The sequence below is a fragment of the Equus przewalskii genome, unplaced genomic scaffold, assembly GCF_037783145.1.
Source record: "Equus przewalskii isolate Varuska unplaced genomic scaffold, EquPr2 ChrUn-10, whole genome shotgun sequence".
Classification (NCBI taxonomy): domain Eukaryota; kingdom Metazoa; phylum Chordata; class Mammalia; order Perissodactyla; family Equidae; genus Equus; species Equus przewalskii.
Window position 1 is genome coordinate 201,035 of NW_027228747.1, and position 22,624 is coordinate 223,658.

The following is a 22,624-nucleotide window of genomic DNA, read 5'->3' on the forward strand; positions in this document are numbered from 1 at the left end:
TTAAAAGACCATGGTCAAATACAATCTGGTCCACTCTGCTTCAAATCGCCTCACATAAGAACTTTTGCACTTGCTTTTTCCCAAGCATGACGCGGTCTTCCCTATGGCTGTTGCCTTTGCCTAATTGAGGTCTTAGTTCCATTCACACCTTCTCACTGAGGACTCCCCAGTCGGTCTATCACATTGCCATGTTGTTTTCAGCACTTATCACTATCTAAAATTGTCTCCTTTGTTTTTGTCTGTGTCTTCCCATAGAATGTCAGCTCCTAAGAGCAGGGACTTGCTTAGTTCACTGGGTCTAACAGTAGATCCTCAACAAACTCGTGAAGTTATTAAAGTGGCAGAGTAGGGCCTTGTAAACAGCTTCGGGACCCTGTGATTTTGGGGAGAGCCATGGTGCGCTACAGGGAAGGAAGGGAGAATGGAAGGGCACTGCCCAGAGATGGCGTCAGGCTGCAAGCCTTCTTGAATAATTCACCATCATAACAACCTAGCCTCAGGGAGGGTTAGGGCGCGGCCAGACGACAAAACGAGATAGGAGGGGGTGGAGATTGGGATTCCCAACGGGGAAGTTTCTGGGCATTGAATGTTCCCTATCCTGAGGCTCCCAAAGGACAAAGTTTAAGAACCCACCTCAGCCCCCGTGGGCTGGACTCATTCAGGGAATTCAATTTCCCCCAACCCGTTGCAGTGTGGGGCCGGGCGTACGTCGAGGCGCATGCGTGCTTCTCGACTCTCGCGCCCTCTTCCCGGGAAGATCCCCGAATACGCTTGCGCCCCATCTGGACTGTGGCTGGTCAGAGAGAGCAGCCCGTCCCCAGAAAGGCCAATAAGACGTGCGGAAGAGGCCTGCGTCCCGCCTTCTGACGATTAGCGCTCTCCCCGCCCGAGCGAGGCCCCGCCCCCGCCGGCTCTGGCTGCGCGTCTCGCGGCTGCGCGTCGGGGGTCTGCAGCCGCGCTCCGCGCTCGCTCCGCCGGGCCCCTGCTCTCGCCCCGCCCATTCCGCTTTGCAGGGTGCTGGGGGATTTCCTTTTGCCTCCGGTTGGGGCTGCTATTTCGCTTCGCTGACGGTAGGCGTAATGTATGTTGCACTGTTTGGGTCTTAACTCTCCCCTCCCTGCGTTTGCACTTCACCTTTTCATCATCATTGTTATTAATTGTATGGATGGTCATATTTTACTAATGAAGAAGAGGGGATAAAATTTTCAAATCTTCCGCTATCCACTTGGTTTTTTGAGGGGTGGAGTGGGAAGAAGGTCTGTATGATTTATCCATTCTTAAGTCATTTGACAAACCTTCACTGAGCACGGGACCAGCGCACGGGGGATATGGCAGGGAGCCAGGACACACTGGCCCCTGCGCTACTGGGCTTACGCACTGACAGATCAGCAAGCAAACGAGTTAGCAGGCCACTGGACACTATAACGGACATTATTTGTACAATTAATCACGACTATGATAAGAGCTACAAAGGAGACGTAAGGACCATGAGCTTGTATTACAGGAGGGGTGTGTGTGAAGGGAGATAATTTCTTGGAGAAGATGACATCTGGGCTGAGTTCTCAAAGATGAATATGCATTAGCCAGGCTAAATGGAGGTGCAGAGTGGTGCATCCTGAAGGAAGAGCCTTTGCGAGGACTGAGGCAGAACGAATGTAGAAAAGGCAAGTCCCCGGCAACTGTAATTGGAAGCTGCTCTCCCTGGCTTGGCACTTACCCCCTATAGTCTGATTTCTACACAGCAGCCAAAGTGATCTTTTAAAAATATAAATCTCATCTTGTCACTTCCCTGCACCAAACTCTCCAGTGAATTTCCATCTTAGAACAAAATACAGACTCTTTACTGTGGCCACCAAGGCCCTACAGAATCTGGCCCCCAACCTTTTTCTCCAAACTCACATCTTACACTCTCCCCCTCACTTGCTCTCTTCATCATGCCCTACCCCTTTATTTTGCTTCATAGTTCTCATGGTCGTCTGAAATTATCTGTTTTCTGTGTACTACCCCCACTAGAACATAAGTTCTGTACAGCCAAGGACTTTATCCTCTTATTCATTGCTGTATCCTCAGGACATAGAATAGTGCCTGGCACATAGTAGATACTCAATTATTATTTGTTGAATGTGTGAATTTGGGAGCACATAGCAAGCGGGTGTCAGGAAAATGGTCCTGATGACAGTGACATTAAGGTTGAGGCCTTAATGATGAAAAAGAGTGTCAACGAAAATAATCCATAACCAATCTATAAATGAAAATTTGGGTGAGTTTATTCTGAGCTAAAGGAAGAAAGGGCACCGAGGAAGTGGGGTGGACAGAGTGGTTATATACCCCCAGAGAGGATGTTTCCCATAGGATTGAAATGTCCTTTTTACAATAGTCTTGAGACTGCTCTGTCGGCACAGCGATTGGTGGACACAGCAGGTAGGTCTGCTGTCTTGGTGAACACAGCAGGGTGGCAGGTCTGTTGTCTTGAGCTGGGTGGTCACAGGTGAGCTGGGTGGTCAAAGGTGAGAGCAGCAATCAGTTCCTAGCCTAGGAAGAGATGCTTATCCTTAAGGAGATGCCAATGTGGGGGGAAGTTGCACCTTTATCTCAAGGGCATTTGTTCTTGCCATAGGAAATGTTTAAAGCAGGTATACAGTGCATGCTCGATGGCTATGTCAGGCCTTTTTGGAAAAAACAAAGTCAGGCCGAATTAAGTTTACACTAAATGGCTTCCTCATATACTCCAATATATCCTATTGCTTGCCATTTCTATTTGTCAAGAGTAATTATTCATTTTTTTCAAGAGAGGAAGAGAAGAAAGTACTCATGGCAGAGGGGAGAGCAGAGGCAAGATGGAATGCAGCCTGTTAGAGGAAATGTGACTGGAGCATGTGGTGCAAGTGGAGAGGTGAGATGTGAAGGTGGAACAAAGATGCCAGGTCCCATAAGCCATCATAAAGGCAGTCTAGAGCCATTGAAGGATTTTAGGATGGAGAGTGGTAGCTTCAGAATTTGTATGTTAGTTAGATCCAGTTCTTGGAGAATGGATTGGAGGAGAAAAGTGGAGGTTAGGGGACCAAGAGAGAGAGATGTTTCAGTGGTTTAGGAGAGAAATAATGGGGAGAGGACGGAGTCAAGGATGAGTCCCAGGGTCTGGGAGGAAGGGGTTCCATTCATGGGGAGAGAGAACACAGGAGCAAGAGCGATTTTGGCTGGGGGAGGTGAGGATCTCCGGATGATCCTGCTGAGGTGTCTGTGAGTCGCCTGGAGGAAAGGTCTGGAGGGCAGTCATGTCACAGAAGCAATCCCAGGAGAAGGATTGGGATTGGAGGTGGAGATTTCGGAACCACAAGCGACTAGAAGGTAGTCAAGCCATGGGGTTGTCTTTTCGGAGAGAGCATGATGTATGAGAAGAGACAGCCTGGGACAAAACCCAAAGTAACACCCACAGACAGAAAGAGGAGGGGAAGCCTACAAAAGAGAACGAACAGCCAAAGAAGTGGGAGGACACTCAAACCAGCAGAGTGTGGAGTCATGAAAACAGATGAGAGGGGTCCTGTGTCAACTGAGGTAAAGAGTCAAGTCAGATAAGGGCTGCACATTATCGCCTGCACTTAGCGACAAAGAGATCATTGTTGACCTTGGCAAGAGCAGTTTTGGAGCAGAGAGGGTCCAGAGGTGGCCTTTGGAATGTAGGAAGTGTGAGAGAGGACTCATCAAGTGTAGCAACTCATTCCAGAAGTTTGACTTTAAATAATGTTACATGCATTGTTGCATTAAATCCTCATAGCAACCGAGGCAAGAGTTTTGGAGATGAGGAAACTGAAGCTCTGAGAGGTTAAGTAACTTCCCTATAAATCAGCACTAGTGAGTAATGAAGCAAGGATTTAAAGCCTGTGTAGTCACTCTGGTGTCCATGCTATAACATTCTTCCATATTGCCTCTCCTTAAGGGGACGAGAGAAATGGCGGCGGCCGGAGGGGGCAAGGGTGGAGGTAGAGGTATTGGCCAGAAGACTCCTTCAACTATACCTGGAGGGAAGAGAGAAAGGCTGAATAACAATAACAGTAATCATTCCTGCCATCTACTGGAGCTTTCCAGTTCACAAGGAACATCTTCACAGACATTATTGTCTTCTGTGAGCCTCACTACCGCCCTGCACGGAAGGCCCAAAACAGTAAGGAATGTGTGAGCAGGCTCACAGGTGTTCAGTATGTGAATCCGCACTTCCTGTCGCCGCACCCAAGTCCCCTCCATTAGGTCTCACTTTAGCTCTAATAGTCGTGTTCAGAGTTAACCTCATTCCTCCTGAGTTCACCACTCCTCTGCTTCAAACCACACCAAGGAAGTCTCTGAAACAGAGAAGCAGGGCCTTGAATACCCGCGTGTGGTTGATGACTTAACCCATTCATTCATTCGGCAAACATGGAGCCCCGATTCTGTGCTGCTTGCCTCTGAGTGAAGAGTTTTGAGGATTCAAAGAAATAGGAACCATGAAATTTGTCCTGCAATTGTTTATAACCTTTAAAGAAGATTAAAAATACATTACTGAAATATCTGGGAGGCTGTATGGCGAGATGGTTAAGAGTAAGATGTCAAAGTAGGACAGATCTGAATTTAGGCTTGGCTCTGCCACTCACTTAACTTCTCTAGGTCTCAGTTTTCTCATCTGTAACATGGAGTTGTCAGGCTAATGCATGTAGTTAGCACTTATGAAAGATTGGCTCTTGTTGTCTTGAGAAAAATTATAGGATAGCATTGGAGGAAGAAGTACTTTCCATTTGCCCTGGGCTTTACAGTGAATGCTGTGGTTATTGTTTAAGAGTCAGTTAATCAAACTAACCTTATTGTGGTAATCATTTTGCAATATATGCATGTATCAAATCATCACATGATACACCTTAAACTTACACAATGTTATATCTTGCTAAAGCTGGAAAAAAAAAAAGAGTTGGTTAATCAGATGACTCCAATGGTGGAGCCACATCCTAGTGCCTGAGGGGTGGAAGGGTCTCACTGGAGGAGGAAGTCATTTTTATGTCAGTATTCAGGGGTGGTGTATCTTCAAATCAGAAACCACAGCTGAAAGGACAGGCTCTAGGCTGGCTGGTGAGGTTTATTCATTCATTTATCTAGTACGTATTTTTTGAGCACCTACCTTGCTGTGCATGGAATGAGAAAGTGTCTCTCTGACTTGACCGTGGAGGTGACAGTGGGACTGGGAGGGGGCGTCCTCCTTGGGGAGTTGGTCTGAGGCCTAAATTAGAGCAAGGAGCCTGTGACATGATACTTGCCAGTCTCCAGGGCTGCTGTTTGCTGAGCGGAACCTACAGCCTGGCACAGGGCTGGCTGAAGTGGGATCAGAACTCCTGTGCTGGGTCAGCCAAACTATTTCCGTACTTCTGCGTTTCGCTTATATTTATTTCCCGGTTGTCCTCCTCTTGTGTTTAGCTAAGTCTTTTAAAAGTGCTGTGCAAAGCAGACAGAGGAACGCGTTTGTGGCCACCTACTTCGCCCCTAGTGGCCACTGCAGCGAGGCCTGGTGTTTGAGGTGACGCCCCTAGGGCAGTGGTTCTCAGTCGCCCCCTAGGGGGCATCTTGGGAACTTGTGTCTTTAGTGGAGGCTACGATTAGGAAGCGCTTGGAGGATTTCCTGGATGAAGGGCAGGAAAGGTAGATGTTCTGTAACATGCAGGGCAGTCCTGCACAAGGAAGAATTGTCCCTTATTCTATTTGACTTTGGAATGTTCTGCTCAATAACATATGCAAATATAAAATCAAACATAAATCAACAGGACTTTAATATATAATAATGCAGAAAAGTTTTACAAGAACTTGGTTTTTGAAAAAGCCCAATCATTTAGGAGATCATTATAGACAAGGAAGCTTAAATAAAATACATTGAGGGGTCGGCCCCATGGCTGAGTGGTTAAGTTCGCGCGCTGCGCTTCGGCAGCCCAGGGTTTTGCCGGTTCATATCCTGGGCGCGGACATGGCATTGCTCATCAAGCCATCGAGGCAGCGTCCCCACATGCCACAACTAGAAGGACCCACAACTAAAAATACAAAACTACGTACCGGGGGGCTTTGGGGAGCAAAAGGAAAAATAAAAAATAAAAAAAATACATTGAAAGTATTGCATCCGTCTACTTCGTGTGGTAGAGCATTTCCAACTGTGTAATATATTTAGTTGGAGAGTGCAGTAGTGCAGGTCCTGCAAAAGCAATGAATCAACTGCAAATATGTAATAAAGTCTTTTACTAGCTTAATTGAGGTGTAATTTGCATACTATAAAAGTCTGTCCTTTTGAGTGTACAGTTCAATGATTTATTAGTAAATTTACTGATTTGCGCAACAGTTAATCTCCATTCTCACCCCAGCCCCAGGCAACCACTAATCCATTTTCTGTCCCTTTAGATTCGCCTAGGCTAGTATTTCATATAAATGCAATCATACAATATGTGATCTTTTGTGTCTGGCTTCTTTCACCTAGCGTAATGGGTTTTTTTTTTCCTGCTTTTTCTCCCCAAAGCCACCCAGTACATAGTTGTATATTTTAGTTGTGGGTCCTTCTAGTTGTGGCATGTGGGATGCCGCCTCAGAATGGCCTAATGAGTGGTGCCATGTCCATGCCCCGGATCTGAACCAGCGACACCCTGGGCCGCCGAAGCAGAGCGCATAAACTTAACCACTTAGCCACAGGGCCAGCCCCAAGCATAATGTTTTTGAGGTTCATTCAAGTTGTTGCATGTATCGATATTTTGTTCCTTTTTATTGCTGCATAGTATTCCAGTGCATGAGAATACCACAGTTTGTTCATTCACCAATTGATGAACATTTAGGTTGTTTCCATGAATAACGCTGCTATAAACATTTACGTGCAAGTCTTTGTGTGGACATATATTTTCATTTCTCTTAAGTAGATACCTAGAAGTGGAATTGCTGGGTCATATGTAACTATGCTTGACATTTTGAAGGAACTTCCAAACTCTTCCAAAGTGGCTGCACCATTGTCCGTTCCCACCAGTAACATATGGGCATTCCAGTTTCTCCACATCCTGTCAACACTTGTTGTCTGTCTTTTTGCTTATAGCCATCCTAGGGCATGTGAAGTGATATGGTGGTTTTGATTTGCATTTCCTTAATGACTAGTGTTGTCGAGCATCTTTTCATGTGCTAGTTGGCCATTTGTATATTATCTTTGGAGAAATGTCTATTCAAATACTTTGCCCATTTTTAAATTAGGTTATCTTTTTATTATTGAGTTGTAAGAGTTCTTATATTTTGAATACTAGGCCCTTATCAGATATGTGATTTGCAAATATTTTCTCCTATTCTCTGGGCTGGTCATCTTTTCACTTTCTTGATGGCATCCTTTGAAGCACAAACACTTTTTATTTTGGTGTAGTCCAATTTATCTTTTTTTTCTCCTGTCACTTGTGGTTTGGAATTATATATAAGAAACCATTGCCTAATGAGATTCTGGACTTTAGCTATAATAAGATGAGACTTTTGGGGACCTTGGGAGGAAGTAAGAGTATTTACATGTGGAGGGACATGACTTATTGGGGGCCAGAGGGTGGACTGTGGCAGATTGCCTCCTAGATGGCCCCAAATGCTCCCCACCTCCTGGTCTTCACGCCTTTGTTTAGTCCACCCCACACACATTGTATAGGGAAGATCTGTGTAACCAATAGGATATTGTAGAAGTGATGAGGTGCTACTCCTGAGGCTGGGACGTTGTGGGTTCTGCCTTGCTCTCTCTTAGGTCACTCACTCTGGAGGAATCCAGCTGCCATGCATGTTGTGAGGATGCTCAAGTGGTCCTATGGATAAGTCCTTGTGGTGAGGAACTGAGGCCTCCTGCCAACAGCCAGCCCCAGTTGACCACCTATGTTAGTTAGCAGCTCATCTTGAAAGCAGAGCCTTGGCCTGGTCAGGCCTACAGATGACTGCAGCCCTGACCAATATCTTGGCTATGGTCTCATAGAAACCTCAAATATGAACTGTCCAGCTAAGCCACTCCTGAATTCCTGACCCACAGAAACTATGAGAGATGATAAATGTTTGTTGTTGTTTAAAAAAAAGAAAAAGAAACCATTGCCTATTTCAAGGTTACAAAGATTTATGCCTATGGCTTCTTCCAGGAGTTTTTTTGGGTTTTTGGGGGGGGGGGGGTTTGGTGAGGAAGATTGGCTCTGGGCTAACGTCTCTTGCCAATCTTCCTCTTTTTGCTTGAGGAAGACTGTTGCTGAGCTAACATCTGTGCCACTCTTCTTCCATTTTGTATATGGGTTGCCACCATAGCATGGCTTGATGAGCAGTGTGTAGGTCTGCACCTGGGATCCAAACCTGCAAACCCCAGGCTGCCAAAGCAGAGTGTGCGAACTTAACCACTACACCACTGGGCTGGCCCCTCTTCCAAGAGTTTTATAGTTTTAACGCTTACATTTCTGTCTATGATCTATTTTGCTTTAATTTTGGGTTATGGAGTGAGGTAAGGGTCTAAGTTTATCTTTTTGCATGTGAATATCCAGTTTTCTGAGCACCATTTGTTGAAAAGACTATCCTTTTCCTTTTTGAATTGCCAAGGCTTAGAATCAAGTATTAAATTTGTAGAGACATGTGGAATGTACTAAATCTTATTCATGAAGACTGGCTTTTAACCATTTTGACTTATCATATATTTTATGTTTTTGCAGCACAATGATAATTACGTATTGTGAAAATTACATATAGTGAAAGTGACATATTGAAGTTATGTATCAATTCATGGGCCTTTTTCGCTTCTTTTCAATCTTAATTTATTCCATTTAAGTCAGTGTAAGATCTGACTACATTATGTCTTCTAGGTAATCATGCCTAAGCATTTACTTATTGAAAACATATTTTATTATAAAAAATAGTCCTATTATTTTTCCTTTATATTCCAATTAAGGCAACTGTATTGATTCTTCTAAATTATGTGTGTAGGTAAGTCATATCATCTATACGTTCATTTCAGGGTAGTAAAGAGTATGTTAGAAAATACTTTTTATGAAAAGGGGGCACTGGGGCTGTTGGGCTGAGCTCTCCCAGGGTGAGGAGAGTGAAGCTCAGGGACAGAGGCAGGGCCACCCCACCCCAACTGAAAATCAATCATTCTTGCCCAACATGGGAGTTCTTGATTTTGTTTTATTATTCAGTTGGTATCCCCTGACTAATACCCTTGGAGAACATGGATCCAGAAATGTTGCCACGTAGCCCGCACTTCAGAAGCCAACTTGGGGGGCCGGCCTGGTGGCCCAGAGGTTATGTGCGCACATTCTGCTTCCGCAGCCCGGGGTTCACCGGTTCGGATCCCGGGTGCAGACATGGCACCACTTGACACACCATGCTGTGGTAGGCATCCCATATATAAAGTGGAGGAAGATGGGCGTGGATGTTAGCTCAGGGCCAGTCTTCCTCAGCAAAAAGAGGAGGATTGGCAGCAGTTAGCTCAGGGCTAATCTTCCTCAAAAAAAAAAAAAAAAAACCAACTTGGGCTTCACCTGGGGCAGGTAGAACACTCCATAAAAGACAAGGGATGATTTTAAAACAAAGCAAACACTGCAGACCAGCACAGCAGCTTTTGAAAATAACCAGCACCTAGCACAGCACTTGGCACACCGGAGACACTCATTAAATATATGATGTGTGTCACATGACTCTGGATATGAATCCATGTTCCGCCACTGAATAGCTGAGGGACTTCGGGCAATTTGATGACCTTTCAGAGTCTTAGGTTGCTCCTCTCTAAAATGAGGAAAATAATAGTATCTGTCTTGTGAGAATGAAATGAGACAATGATCATAAAAGAGCACAGAATAAGTACTCAATACGTATTGGCCCTTATTGTAACCGACTTTATTTAGAAAACAAAATATAAAAGCAAATCACATTGTGAGAGAAATGTGGACCATGAGATGGTATCCACTCTGGAAAACTTTTTGCAAACTGAAGGTTAAACAGAAGAAAAAAGACTCATAAACTCTGTGCCTGCAGAGCGAAACAGAGAGGGATGGGGGCTCTCCACCCACCAGAACAGGCAGGGGCGAAGGTAGTATGTGCTTCACAAATACTTGTGGAATGATGAACTAGAGGGAAGTAAGGTCCTGGATCTCACCCGCCCGCCCACCTGCCGAGAACAAGCCCTGTATCACCTTTCCCGGAAAAACAGGAAGTCCGCGTGGGGCAGATACTGACATAACCGTGATGACGGTTCACTTCAGTTCAGCAGTTTGGTACCTACCCATTCTGTGCCAGGCTGTCTGCACAGAATGAGTAAGACACTCCTTCACGGAAGTCCAAGCTCCCTCTGTAAACACAGACCTAACTTGTTGCAATATTTGGTGCCAAGCAGTGTACTAGATACACACATTATCGCACTCAAACGTCACAGCAACTCTAGGAGGTAGGAGTCATCACTTCCCTTTTAGAGATGAGAAACACAGGCTTAGAGTGATTAATTTATTGAAGGTCAAACAGCCAGGGAATGGTGGAGCCAGGATTCAAACCCAGCTCGTCTCACTGAGACTATACTTTTTTATTTTTATTTTTTTTAAGATTTTATTTTTTTCCTTTTTCTCCCCAAAGCCCCCCAGTACATAGTTGTATATTCTTTGTTCTGGGTCCTTCTAGTTGTGGCATGTGGGACGCTGCCTCAGCGTGGTTTAGATGAGCAGCGCCATGTCCGCGCCCAGGATTCGAACCAACAAAACACTGGGCTGCCTGCAGCGGAGCGTGCGAACTTAACCACTCGGCCACGGGGCCAGCCCCTCACTGAGACTATACTTAAGTGCTATAGGAACCTAGAAGAGATGATCAATTTTGCCTGGAGTGAGTCTGGAAAAGACTCACTGAGATAATTTTCGAAAACAAAGAGACACAAACAACAAACAAGTGGTTCCTGAGCACCTACTATGCACCCGGCACTGTGCTCATCTCAGATCCCAGTAATGACCCGTGAGGTTGTGGGACTGCCTCTGTTTTACAGGTGAGGAAACAGATTCAGAGAGCTGGAGTTGGTCAGGTCACAACTGTGCGTGTGTCACTCCCACTAACTCATATGCTATGTGGTCCATGAGGCAACACCGTGGACAACCCTCTTCTCGCATCCTGGAGGATGCAGCTTTGTACAACACTTTCCAGTTTCTGAACTACTTTACACAACCTCCCTGTCCTGTGAGAAAGGAAGAACAGTTATTACAATCTGCATGTGATGATGAAACAAGGGAGGTCTCAAGAGGCGCCACGTTGATGACTCCCTCCCTTCAGTCCTGCCATCCCTCTGCCCCGGGCCCATTCTCCCTGCATTTCGCTGGTTAATAATCCCCGCCCCTTCTCCTCCTTGAAGACTTCCAGGGTAACTCCCCGCACCCCCCCCCAGCCACCCCCCCCCCCCCCCGCCAGCCTCCCTCCATGCACACCTCTTACTGTTTTTGTCTTTACCTGTAACTATCTGTGTAAGCGTGTGACTCCCCCGCCTCACGAGCCTCTGTAGGACAAAGACTGTCTTAATTCTCTCAGCGTTTTGCACAGTGAACCTCTTTTATTAGTTCACCTTTATTAGTATCACCTTAAATTTTTTTCTCAAGAAAGCAATGTGCCTGCTGTGGTTTCCATCCTCTCAGATTCAGGAGCCTCTACCCAATCCTCCACTCAGATCTTTGATCTAGATTCTTCCTAAAGTTGTCATCCACACACGCCTCCCAGAATTTCACAGGGTGTATAATCGCCAACAGCCCGGAAGAAGCCAGTCGCCCTTTACCAGTATGGTTGCAGTTGCCTCATTTCCTGTATCATGTGACTCTCCTGTCGTCATCATGTGACCCATCCACTCCATTATGCCGGATTAACCCGCAGGGCTAACCCAGTGTCTATAGCTACCGCAGGTGCTTGCATCTGTTTTCATTTAGTGGATCCTCTATCCCTCCGAGGCTTGAGAACCCTGTAGTCTTCTCATCTAGTGATGGAGCTTTCAAGTCCTTCCAGAGAGGTGAGTGGGCCAGGGCTCCCAGCTGCTCTTGTCACGCTGCTTCTGGAATCTTGGCCATCCAGGCTCTGGAATTCAATGAATGACAGGCCCTCCTCGAACCCAGGCCATCATGGCTCTTTAATGGAGGAACAGATAAGGGGGTGGTCGGGGAAGAAATGGGTGGGAAGAGGGGTGGAGGAGGGTCCTGGTTGGGGTGGGCAGAGAGCTGTCACTAGCAGAGGGCTTGGAGGGAGGGCTGCACCCAGGTGTCTGTGGGCCTTGTTCCATCCCTATTAAAGATGGAGACTAGGCTGTGGGTGCCCATAGGCAGCGAGCCTTGCCCAAGAGAGGAGCTGAAGGGTGGAGAGGGACTTGCCTTCTAGCCACTTCTTATTCTGTTCTCAGGGGTGTCTCAAGTGCCCGGGCAGGGTAGGCATCATGGCTGCCAGCTTCATGGGATTGCTTCTACTTCAGGCAGTATCACGGGCATCAGGTGAGTGAGTCAAGGAGGGAGGTAGCCCGAGGCTCCCTTCTGCCTTATGGTCCTTTGATAGCCTCTGGCATACTGGTGGCAGACTTCAGCAGGTGTTCAGTCAACCCTTTGGAGTGACTGAGACCAACCTTGGGGTGAGGGTACAGCAGGAGGATGTTTTTTTTTTTTTGAGGAAGATTAGCCCAGAGCTAATATCTGCTGCCAATCCTCATCTTTTTGCTGAGGAAAACTGGTCCTGAGCTAACATCTGTGCCCATCTTCCTCCACTTTATATGTGGGACACCTGCCACAGCATAGCTTGCCAAGCAGTGCTGTGTCCCCACCTGGGACCCAAACCAGCAAACCCCAGGCCGCAGAAGCAGAACATGCAAATTTAACTGCTGGGCCACAAGGCCAGCCCCATGCAAGAGGATTTTTGGAACCAGTGTTAGGTCTCTCCTTTCAACCGGTGTGCCCCTCCTCCCCATCTTCATCCCTCAGCCCTTGCCTCTGCTTGTGCGTCCTCCCTGCCAGGTGCCCGCCCCTGCAGCCCTAAAAGCTTTGGCTACAGCTCGGTGGTCTGTGTCTGCAATGCCACGTACTGTGACTCTCTTGACCCCCTGACCCTGCCTGCCCCTGGCACCTTCAGCCGCTATGAGAGCACACGCAGTGGTCGCCGAATGGAGCTGAGTCTGGGGGCCATCCAGGCCAACCGCACAGGCACAGGTAACGCTACCCTCCTCACCCCGAGCCAGGCTGGGATCCTGCTGGAACTGAATTGTGCCAGTGACCACCAGAGAGTTTCTCCCCTGTGCGCTGACACCCTTTATTGCCTGTGGATGTCCTTAGGGTTGCTACTGACCCTGCAGCCAGATCAGAAGTTCCAAAAAGTGAAGGGATTTGGAGGGGCCATGACAGATGCTGCTGCTCTCAACATCCTTGCCCTGTCACCTGCTGCCCGGAATTTGCTACTCAAATCATACTTCTCTGAAGAAGGTGAGGAGGGGGGCAAGATGATATAGTGCAGTTGACACTGACCTTTCCTTTGACCCTGACTTCCACCCATTCCTAACATTTGAGTCCTTTCTTAATGCCCAGTGGAATAAAATTGCCCTACCCATCTTCTGCTGAGTCTTGGGAACTCTCAGGCTCAGAGGCCTGTGCTTCACCCATGTGCCTGGCTCCACAGGCCCCAACCCAGAAGTCCAAGTTCCCTTTGGTCCTGATTTGGACGTAATTCAGGACAGGCAAGTGGTAGACCAGGTCCCACATTCTCCTATTGACTCAGAGTCCCATATCTTGGTCTTCTTTCTCTGCAGGAATCGAATACAATATCATCCGGGTACCCATGGCCAGCTGTGACTTCTCCATTCGTGTATACACCTATGCCGACACCCCTGATGACTTCCAGTTGCACAACTTCAGCCTCCCAGAGGAAGATGTCAAGCTCAAGGTGGGCACTCTGGCCGCCTCAGGCTGTGGTGGCATTGATGCCTGCTGGTCGAGAAGCCTCAGGCTAGAGCAACCTGCAGAGACATAGAATCTGCCCCCTGCTGTTTTGTCCTGTGTGTGGGAGGGTGGGAGCTGATGGCTAGGCCTGATGCACTGGTTGGGCCAGTCTGTCTATGTTCCAACTCTGGGTGTCTCTCTCCTCACTACCTTTGTTTCTAGATACCCCTGATTCACCAGGCCCTGGAGTTGTCCCAGCGCCCCATCTCACTCTTCGCCAGTCCCTGGACATCACCCACTTGGCTCAAGACCAATGGGGCAGTGAATGGGAAGGGGTCACTCAAGGGTCAGCCGGGAGATCGCTACCACCAGACCTGGGCCAAATACTTTGTCAAGTAAGGGAGCAGCAAGGCCATGGGTCTGGATCAACCTCCTCTTTTGGACACCCCGGTCTATATCCCAACCCTCAACCTAGTTTTGCCTCCAGATCTGACTCTCCTCAGCTCATCTTTCTACCTTCTGGGCCTTTCAGACTTGGGCTCCTCGGTTTCCCCCACCTATTGGGCCTCCTATTCCCCAGTGTCTTGGTCCCCTTTCTTGGCCATGATCACTCACACCTTTTCTCCTGCCAGGTTCCTAGATGCCTATGCTGAGCACAAGTTACAGTTCTGGGCGGTAACAACTGAGAACGAGCCTTCTGCAGGGCTCATTAGTGGGTACCCCTTCCAGTGCCTGGGCTTCACCCCTGAACACCAGCGAGACTTCATCGCCCGTGACCTGGGTCCCACCCTTGCCAACAGTACGCACCGCAATGTCCGTGTGCTCATGCTGGATGACCAACGCCTGCTGCTGCCCCGCTGGGCCCAGGTGGTAAGGCTCAGGACCTCTGTGGGTACCCAAGTGACCTCCAAATCCAGCATCCAAATGACTGCTCCCGAACAGAATGCCTCTCCTGCCCCAATTCTTTTTTGGGGGAGGAAGGAAGATTGTCCCTGACCTAACATCTGTGACAATCTTCCTCTATTTTGTATGTGGGATGCCACCACAGCATGGCTTGATGAGCGGTGTGTAGGTGTGTGCTGGGGATCTGAACCCATGAACCCCAGGCCACCGGAGCAGAGTGTGTGAACTGATCCACTACACCACTGGGCTGGCCATCCTGCCCCAACTCTTGATTCCTAGAGCATCCCAGGCTGGGGCCTGGTGCCACCCCTGGGGTGCTGGGGGTGGTAAGGACCCAGTCTGGATCTCCAGGACCCCATGGATCCCCCTGATTGTCACTTTAACCCCTTTTAGTTGTGTTCATCCCTCCACTCATGTCTCAGGTCCCCTAGTGCCTCTTCCAGAACTCTCCGTGCAGGACCCAACTTCAGTGGCTCCCTTTCCCCAAGTGTCCTTCCCCTTCCCTGTACAGGTGCTGGCGGACCCAGAGGCAGCCAAATACGTTCATGGCATCGCTGTACACTGGTATCTGGACTTTCTGGCTCCGGCAAAAGCCACCCTGGGGGAGACACACCGCCTGTTCCCTGACATGATGCTCTTTGCCTCAGAGGCCTGTGTGGGCTCCAAGTTCTGGGAGCAGAGTGTGCGCCTAGGCTCCTGGGATCGAGGGGTGCAGTACAGCCACAGCATCATCACGGTGAGCCACCTCAGTGCCCCTTCCCCAAAGCAGACCACCTCAGACCCCTCCTGCTCTCACCAAAGGCTGACGGAAGGCCCTCCTCTCCAACTTTTCCCCAGACGGCTTGCTTGCTGGAGCACATTCTGGGATATCACGGTTCCCTATCTTGCCTTCCCTTCACAGATCTACAGACCCCATCACCCTTTTTCCGAATGCTGGGCTCTCAGACAGTTACAGCTGCCTCGGATTTCTCAGCTTCTCTTGTGATGCCTTCCTCCTCAGAATCCCTCTCTCCTTAGATATGGAGGATACAGAGCGCCCTTCTCACAGGGCTGAGGCACCACAGCCCGTCTCCCTCATGTGACCCTTAACTACATTCTCTGGGAACCCAGGGTTGAGCCTTTGTCTCTCTGCCCTGTTCCCATCCTAGAACCTCCTCTACCATGTGGCTGGCTGGACCGACTGGAACCTCGCCCTGAACCCTGAAGGGGGACCCAACTGGGTGCGCAACTTTGTCGACAGCCCCATCATCGTGGACATCGCCAAGGACACGTTTTACAAACAGCCCATGTTCTACCACCTTGGCCACTTCAGGTGAGTGCAGGGTGGGCCCCCCGCTCCACACAGGCCTAGCATCTCCTGCACTGGGCTTACATCACCCTACACGAGGGAGCAGGAAGGCCTTTAGGGTGGGAACCTTGGGAGAGGCACATTTGTCCCTCTTGCACCATCTAGACAGGAAGTGACTAGATGGCATCAAAGACACAGACAACCCCTGGATGCCCGATGCTGGGCTGGGAGACAGGTGGGCAGGGCATGCCCAGCAGCGCAGCTCAAGGCCTTTAGAGTTAGGGCAGAACTCTCACAAGGGTTCTCAGGGGTGAGCGATGGGAAGGGTGACTTCTTAGATGAGGGATTGATGGGAGCAGCCCTCAGGGCCAGAGGGGCTAGGCTGGGGTCCCTAACAATACCTGTTCCCACTTCAGCAAGTTCATTCCTGAGGGCTCCCAGAGAGTGGGGCTGGATGCCAGTGAGAAGACCAACTTGGACACAGTGGCACTGATGCATCCCGATGGCTCTGCAGTTGTGGTCGTGCTAAACCGGTGAGAGCAGCGGGGCCTGGGAACTGGGCTGAAGATGAGATGGTGGGCTTGGCAGGATCACGCACTCAGCTTCTCCTTCCCCCTCCCCAGCTCCTCTAAGGATGTGCCTCTCACCATCAAGGATCCTGCCGTGGGATTCCTGGAGACTGTCTCACCTGGCTACTCCATTCACACCTACCTGTGGCGTCGCCAGTGATGAAGTGGATACCCAAGCAGGCGCCTGGGCTTAGCATGGGCATTAAAAGGACAGAGTCAGCTCACATGCTGTCTATGGCTAAAGAGGGTACAGCAGGGCTGGGGTGAGCTTAAGTGACATAAGCCCAGGGGCAGTGGTTTGCGTGACTCACTCTCCCCTCTAGTTGGTGCCAGGGGCTAGAGGCCCCTAGGGAAAGGATCAGGCAGCCCAGTGGCCCCCCACCCCCATGCTTGTGTGAGTGTGTGCTCTGTGCTGGTTGCCTGTGGAAAGTGGGCCCAGGCCCAGGGTGAGCTCACTGTCTGTTCAAGCACAAGATGGGGGTGGGGGGGAGGTTAAGGAAAGGAAGAGACTAGGAAAGCTGGACCCAAAACTGGGGACTGTTTGTCTTTCTTGGCAATGCAGAACTGGGCCTCTGCAGAAGATGTCAGCATCAGGGCACAGGCAGCTACAGAAGCCAAGCACCAGTGTGTAGGCTCAAGCACCCAGATGGCCCCCTTGGCACCAGCTAGGAAAAATGGCAGCCCCTTAAAGGAGAGAATGTCTGATCCTAGTCAGTGTGAGCAGGTTTATTCCGGGGGTAGCACCCCATTTCTGGCCGTACCAATAATGAGACACAGGGGCCTCTGGAATGCATACAGTAGAAAAATCAGTCCTGGGAGCATGAGGATGACTCATTCCTCTTCATCCTCCTCAGCCATGCCCAGGGCCCGTGTGCCTGGGGCCCGAGCAGGCGTTGCCCGCTGGATAGAGACAATGCCACTGAGCAAGGCATAGCCCACCATGGCTGCCAGCCCTGCCAGCACAGATAGGATCTGGTTCCGGCGCCGGTATGGCTCCTCCTCAGTCTCTGGGCCTGCTGGTGTCTGACGTGGTGGTGGCACCCCAGCTGAGGGGAAAGGAAGGAAGGTAGGCAGGGGGCTAGTTCCTGGATCCCTGCCCACTCTCCCCAAGGCTGGCGCCCACCATCCATCTACCCCTTACCTCCATCCCAGGGGAAGTAGAGGCTGAGGATGTGGGTGCAGTAGGCACAGAGGTTGTGCAGCCCCCTCAGGTGGGCCTGCAGCTTCCCACTGGGCAGCTTTGCCTGCAGCAGCAAGGCCAAGTAGCTGAAGACAAAGGCGTCTAGGGAGGCGGGGCTGGAGTAGAGAGAAGGGTGGGATGGAGAGGCAGAAGGGGTAGAGATAGAATCAGAGGAAGAGTCGGCCCTGGAAGGGGGGCCCTGGGCAGCAGAGGGCCACCAGGGGAAGAGAGGACACACAGTTCTGGACCTGGTGTGGGAAGGGCTCCCCAGGTGGCGCCAGCCTGGCCCTGAATGGGACTCTATCCCAGGGCTGCACAAAGGGCACATTGAGTGCCCCACAGCCCTGCAGGCCCCTCCTGTGCCTGGCGGCCCTCCCACCCTCCTGCACCACTGAGGAGGCTCCGACCCCACACACAGCCCCACTGTCATCGGACCTAGTGTCTGTCCCGAGGAGCTCTTATCCAGAGCCTGAGCTCACCCCAGCCCCTGCAGCTACATCTGAACCTGTATCTTCTTCCAAGCCACCTATTATTCCCCTGGAGTCAGACTCACGCATCTCCAAAGAAGAATTTCTGAGAGCCCAGGCGCTGAGAGAGAAGGGTCAGGCATTCCCGAGCCTCTTGGTACAGCTATAGGGAGGACACAAGGTAGGCTTGTGGCTGCGGGAACAGTGCTGCCTCCCCTCCTAGGCACTCCCAGTCCTGGCCATCATCCTTGGGGCTCCTTTCATACAATAGCCCCCTGTCCCAGAGGTACCTCCTTCTCCAGCTCTTCTTCATTCTCAGGCCTGTGCTCCCCGCACAGCAGCTGCAGCCGCTCCATGTACTGCCGCTGCATGCGACCAGGCAGGAAGAAGTTGAGGGGAAAGGGCATAGCCTCTGCATACCACTTCCGGGTCACTTCCACATAGTTCTTGGTGTCTACCCAAAAAGTATGTATCTGGATTGGGTACGTAGGAAGGAAGAGGCAGGTCTGAGCCAGTGCACCTGCCTGACTCAGAGGAGGCTTCTGATCCCCATGCTGTTCCAAGCCTGTTGGGTGGGGGGGTGGGGAATGGGCAGTGTGTGTGCGCCTGGCCCCCTCCCCTGCTGGCCATGAAGGGCGTGGGGGCTGGACACACTCACCAGCACTGGGAGCAGCTTCTCCTCTAGCAGAGACATGAAGGCCAAAGTGTCTGCCCCTTGCCGGGCTGACAGATCATAATCAGCATTATACTTCTGTGGAGGAAATGTCCATGAGGTGGATGCCGGGGGACTCCGGGGGCACCTCCCCAAGGAGGAGGCATCCTGACTGGTACCACCCTCACTGGCCTCTGAGTGTAGCAGAGGTAGAGCAAGCAGCTTTTCCCACTGAGGCCCCCTTGCCTGGGCCCAGCCAGTAGCCTGTTGCTGTTGGCAGAAAGCCTGGGTCTTGGAGCCTGCTGGCCGTGAAGGTCTCACGCCCAGTGGGGGGAGGAAGGAAGGCCCGGCCGCAAACCAGGAGCAGCTCCCAGAGTTTCCACGGAAAGCTGGCAGCCTGCCTGCTGACGGCAACTTTCTAACTGTAACTTCCCCGATCCAGGCACCACAAAGCTAGCAGAGGAGAGCTCAGATGCAGTTCGGGCCTCAGTCCATGCCTCAGGAACTAGGGGACGCCATCCTCATGCTCCCAGGACCCAGGGAACCCATGCCCAGGGCCCCTGGCTTGTTCTCTCAATGCCTAACTCTTAGCTATTTCTTCTATTTCATTCCATGGCCCAGGCGCCACCGCCACACACACATTCCAACCGCACCCCCATGTCTCAGCCTGCCACACCTTCCTAGGCTCCAGCGTCTGCTCCTCAGCACCCCTGTCTACATCCTGAGTAAGCTTTGTCCCCAAATAACCTCTTGAGCATGATCCTTAAATCTCTCTGAGCCTCAGTTTCTCCCCTGTGGAATGAGAGTAATAGTCTCTTTTCTCTCAAAGTGGCTGTGTTAGGAGAAAACTCTGGAAACTGGAAAAGCTGTGTTCACATATAAGGAAACAAGAGAGTGACCTAGTCCTTGCCAGGAACTTTGGCTTTTACCTGGATCCCCTCTCCATGCCTCTCAAGCTTCCCTTAATTCTCCAGCTCCTTCACCTTTGGAAAAGTAGAAATGAAGATGAAGGGCCCACTTCTGACAAGGTGTTCCCTTTTGGAACCAAACTAGGAAAGCTAGAAGAACCTTTGGAAAGCATCCTAGCTGAGCCTCCCTAGTTTTAAAAATACGGAACTTAAGGCTCTGAGAGGTTAAGTGAGTTGGTCACACAGTCAAGAACAGAATGAAGAGGAGAGCCTAGGTCTCCCCATTCCTCTTGTAATACTCTTTAAACTTCCCCACCCTGGTTCTAAGCCTTGTCCATCTTGAGCCCCATATCCAGCCCAACCTGAAAAAAAGGGCAATGGCCCTTAGAAGTCCCTCTCTGGTCCCACCTTTGAGGGCATCATCTGAGCCAACTGCTCTTTTCTACTCCCCTTTCCCTTCCATGTGTCATCAGCCTATTCGTTTCTCCCTCCCCGCCCAGCAGGCAGAGGGCACTGTGCTTCCAGATGCCCTGACAGTGCCCCAGCTTAATCTCTGCCTACTGCTTCCTGCTTCACAGCAACATTGTGTGCGTCTCTCCCATCAGGCTTTGTGCTCCTTGAAGCTCTGGGTCATCTGCGTCTAGCTTGGCATGTACTTGGTGCTCAATAAATGTGTGTTGCGCTGACTGAATTGACTGAACTTCTCTCACTGACAGCCCCCCTACCCGAGCCACCTACCTCTTTTCGAAGGTGGGTGATGATCTTGTGTGGTACCGAGATGACCTCTCCATGACTGGTCCGAAGGGCAGGCAGAGTTCCTGACATTGAGAAAGAAGTATGCCCACCAGACCCTTAGCTGCCTATCCATGCATATTTGCACCACGTCCCTGTCTGTCTCCTGCTCCTCCCCTTGTACATTCCCTTCTTCACCCCCCAGGGACACTGGGTACCTGAAGGGCTCCGCCAGGGGTTGGTGATCTTGTGCACCTTGAGTGGGGCACCAGTAAATCTGGCATAGGTCTGCAGGGAAGGAAGCAGAAGGCAGAGAGGCCAGGGACATGGCCCCCACAGGAGAATCAGGAAGAGAAGTAACACTTATTGAATACCTTTCCTGTTATGCTCTATATTTAGTACTTGCTTCCCAAAAAAAGAGGTAGACATTACCTTTCCCATTTTACAATGGGCAACACAGGGCTCAGAGAGAGATAATGGACATGTCCGTGATTACAGGTCAGCCAAGAAAATCCTTCGCTCTGCCTCCTCTCCTGACATCTACCTGGTGAACACCTATCCTCATAAGTTTTTCCTAACCAGTATATCCATCTTGGAAGCACTGGCCATGCCCTTCTTTGGCAGCCTCCATGGCCTGTTCCTACTTAGATCTTAGCACCTCAACATTTTATTACATTTATTTGCTTACACGTCTACCTTTTGATAAACAAATTCTGGGGAGGGACCAAGTCTTACTCATCTTTACATGCCAATGTTTGGTATTTGGAAGAGGCCTAATACATGCTTATTAAATGAAGGAGTGAATGAGTGAAAGGAAACAGTCTGTCTGACTCCAAAATTCTTTCTATAGAACCTGGCTGTGGGCTTTTTGGTTCAATAAACAATAACCTCAATAAGGAGGAGGAGGAAAGGGGGAGGAGGAAAGGAAGGCTGAGAAGAAGACAGGAATGCCAAGCCCGGGAACCCTGAGATCGTCCAGCTTTAGTAAACCTCCGGATAAAGAAACAGCTCCCACAGAGAAGAGATCGCCCCAAGGTCACACAGCCAGTAAATGGATGTGCAAGGACTAAAACAACATCTCCTGAACCCCAGACCAGACCTCTTTCCATTGCTGCACAAACCCCAGGCTGCTACAGCATAGGACACTGAGCCCGTACCGGCCAGGCACGTTCTTTGATGGCTTTAGTTTTCCCCACTGCACCCGTGCTGAGGCGCCCTGGCAAAATTCGGAACGATCGGCTAGTTCAGGCCCCCTCCCCAGTCCTCCAGGGCGCAGCAGAGGGCGCTGGCGCCACCCCTCACCAGCACGGCCAGGCTGTCCAGGTCCACTGACGGCAGCCCCCAGCCCCCCGACCAGCAGAACAGCTCCATGGGCGCCGCCATCTTGCCCGCCCTCTGTCCCGGAAGCACCTCCCTCCACGCTTCTGCCCTCCCCGGCGCGGACCCGCCTCCCGCCGCCGCCCCTTTGGGATCTCCGGGCTGGGGCCGGGGGAGGCCCTCGGGGAGGCGCGGCTTCGCCCGGCCGGAGAGGCGGCCGGATGGCGCGGGGCGGAGCCGCGGGCTTCGGGGGAGGGCTGCAGCCGCCTGATCCAGAGGCGGCTCCCGAAGGGGGGCGAGGGCTCTCGGCCAGGCGCGCCTCTGACGGTCAGGGCGCCTCGGCCGAGGGAGCCCCGAACCCCCGAAGGCAAAGCAGGCCCAACGGGAAGGGGGTCTTGTGCGCCTGGACGGGCTCTGGGGGCTCTCGCAAATCTGCACGTGGCCTGGGCTGCTCCAGCGCCCCTCAGGGCTCAGCCCCGAGCGGGGGCTGCGGGGGGCGGTCCCCCGAGCCGCATGTTTTCCACAGCGCGTTATGTTTGGAGCGGGCCCCGCGCCGCCTGTCGCCATGGAAACAAAACAGGGGCGGTGGCGGCGGCCGGAGCGAGGCCTGGTTGGAGCCTGGGTGGGGGAGGGGAGGTGGGGCTCGCTGGCTGTTGCCTTGGTAACGGGAACTGTGGCGCCCCTCCGCCTCATCCGGGTCACGGCCT

At 50.9% G+C, this 22,624-nt stretch overlaps 2 protein-coding genes and 1 long non-coding RNA gene across 13 annotated transcripts; 1 reads left to right on the forward strand and 2 right to left on the reverse strand.

Annotated features, from left to right (window-relative positions):
• The first annotated feature begins 858 nt into the window (after positions 1-858).
• On the forward strand, positions 859-20,555 carry GBA1 (glucosylceramidase beta 1). Of its 11 annotated transcripts, none has more exons than XM_070607335.1 (13): positions 901-1,070; positions 2,790-2,893; positions 11,922-12,001; positions 12,386-12,473; positions 12,987-13,178; positions 13,302-13,448; positions 13,772-13,905; positions 14,124-14,296; positions 14,534-14,771; positions 15,316-15,540; positions 15,953-16,116; positions 16,509-16,625; positions 16,716-20,555. In XM_070607335.1, exons 3-13 carry the CDS (start codon positions 11,975-11,977, stop codon positions 16,819-16,821), a joined length of 1,611 nt encoding a protein of 536 aa, XP_070463436.1. In that variant the 5' UTR covers positions 901-1,070; positions 2,790-2,893; positions 11,922-11,974; the 3' UTR covers positions 16,822-20,555. The 11 variants fall into 11 exon arrangements, with proteins under 11 accessions (XP_008521307.1, XP_008521308.1, XP_070463429.1 ...); XM_070607330.1 differs by lacking the exon at positions 2,790-2,893 and adding an exon at positions 10,645-10,999 and having other exon boundaries at positions 11,637-12,001; XM_070607331.1 differs by lacking the exon at positions 2,790-2,893 and adding an exon at positions 10,645-10,999 and having other exon boundaries at positions 907-1,070; positions 11,748-12,001.
• Positions 10,463-11,721, reverse strand: LOC139081472 (uncharacterized). Its single transcript, XR_011536593.1, has 3 exons — positions 11,582-11,721; positions 11,455-11,500; positions 10,463-11,185 (listed from the first exon to the last, which is right to left on the reverse strand). It is a non-coding gene; the product is annotated as an uncharacterized lncRNA (long non-coding RNA).
• Positions 17,373-22,499, reverse strand: MTX1 (metaxin 1). The gene is given in 10 exon segments (XM_008523088.2): positions 17,373-17,707; positions 17,803-17,957; positions 18,395-18,471; positions 18,599-18,781; positions 18,967-19,059; positions 20,607-20,686; positions 20,819-20,888; positions 21,903-22,081; positions 22,084-22,210; positions 22,212-22,499. Coding segments are annotated over 10 exon segments (1,452 nt in total). The 5' UTR covers positions 22,485-22,499; the 3' UTR covers positions 17,373-17,492.
• Between the last annotated feature and the right edge of the window lie 125 nt (positions 22,500-22,624).

What these genes read in the sequence shown, in the direction of transcription:
- GBA1 (XM_008523085.2), top strand. Translation starts at nt 11,975, where the DNA reads ATGGAGCTTTCAAGTCCTTCCAGAGAG. An exon ending in ATCATACTTCTCTGAAGAAG is followed by an intron (nt 13,449 to 13,771) that starts GTGAGGAGGGGG and finishes CTTTCTCTGCAG; the next exon opens with GAATCGAATACAATATCATC. An exon ending in GTTGTGGTCGTGCTAAACCG is followed by an intron (nt 16,626 to 16,715) that starts GTGAGAGCAGCG and finishes CCCCCTCCCCAG; the next exon opens with CTCCTCTAAGGATGTGCCTC.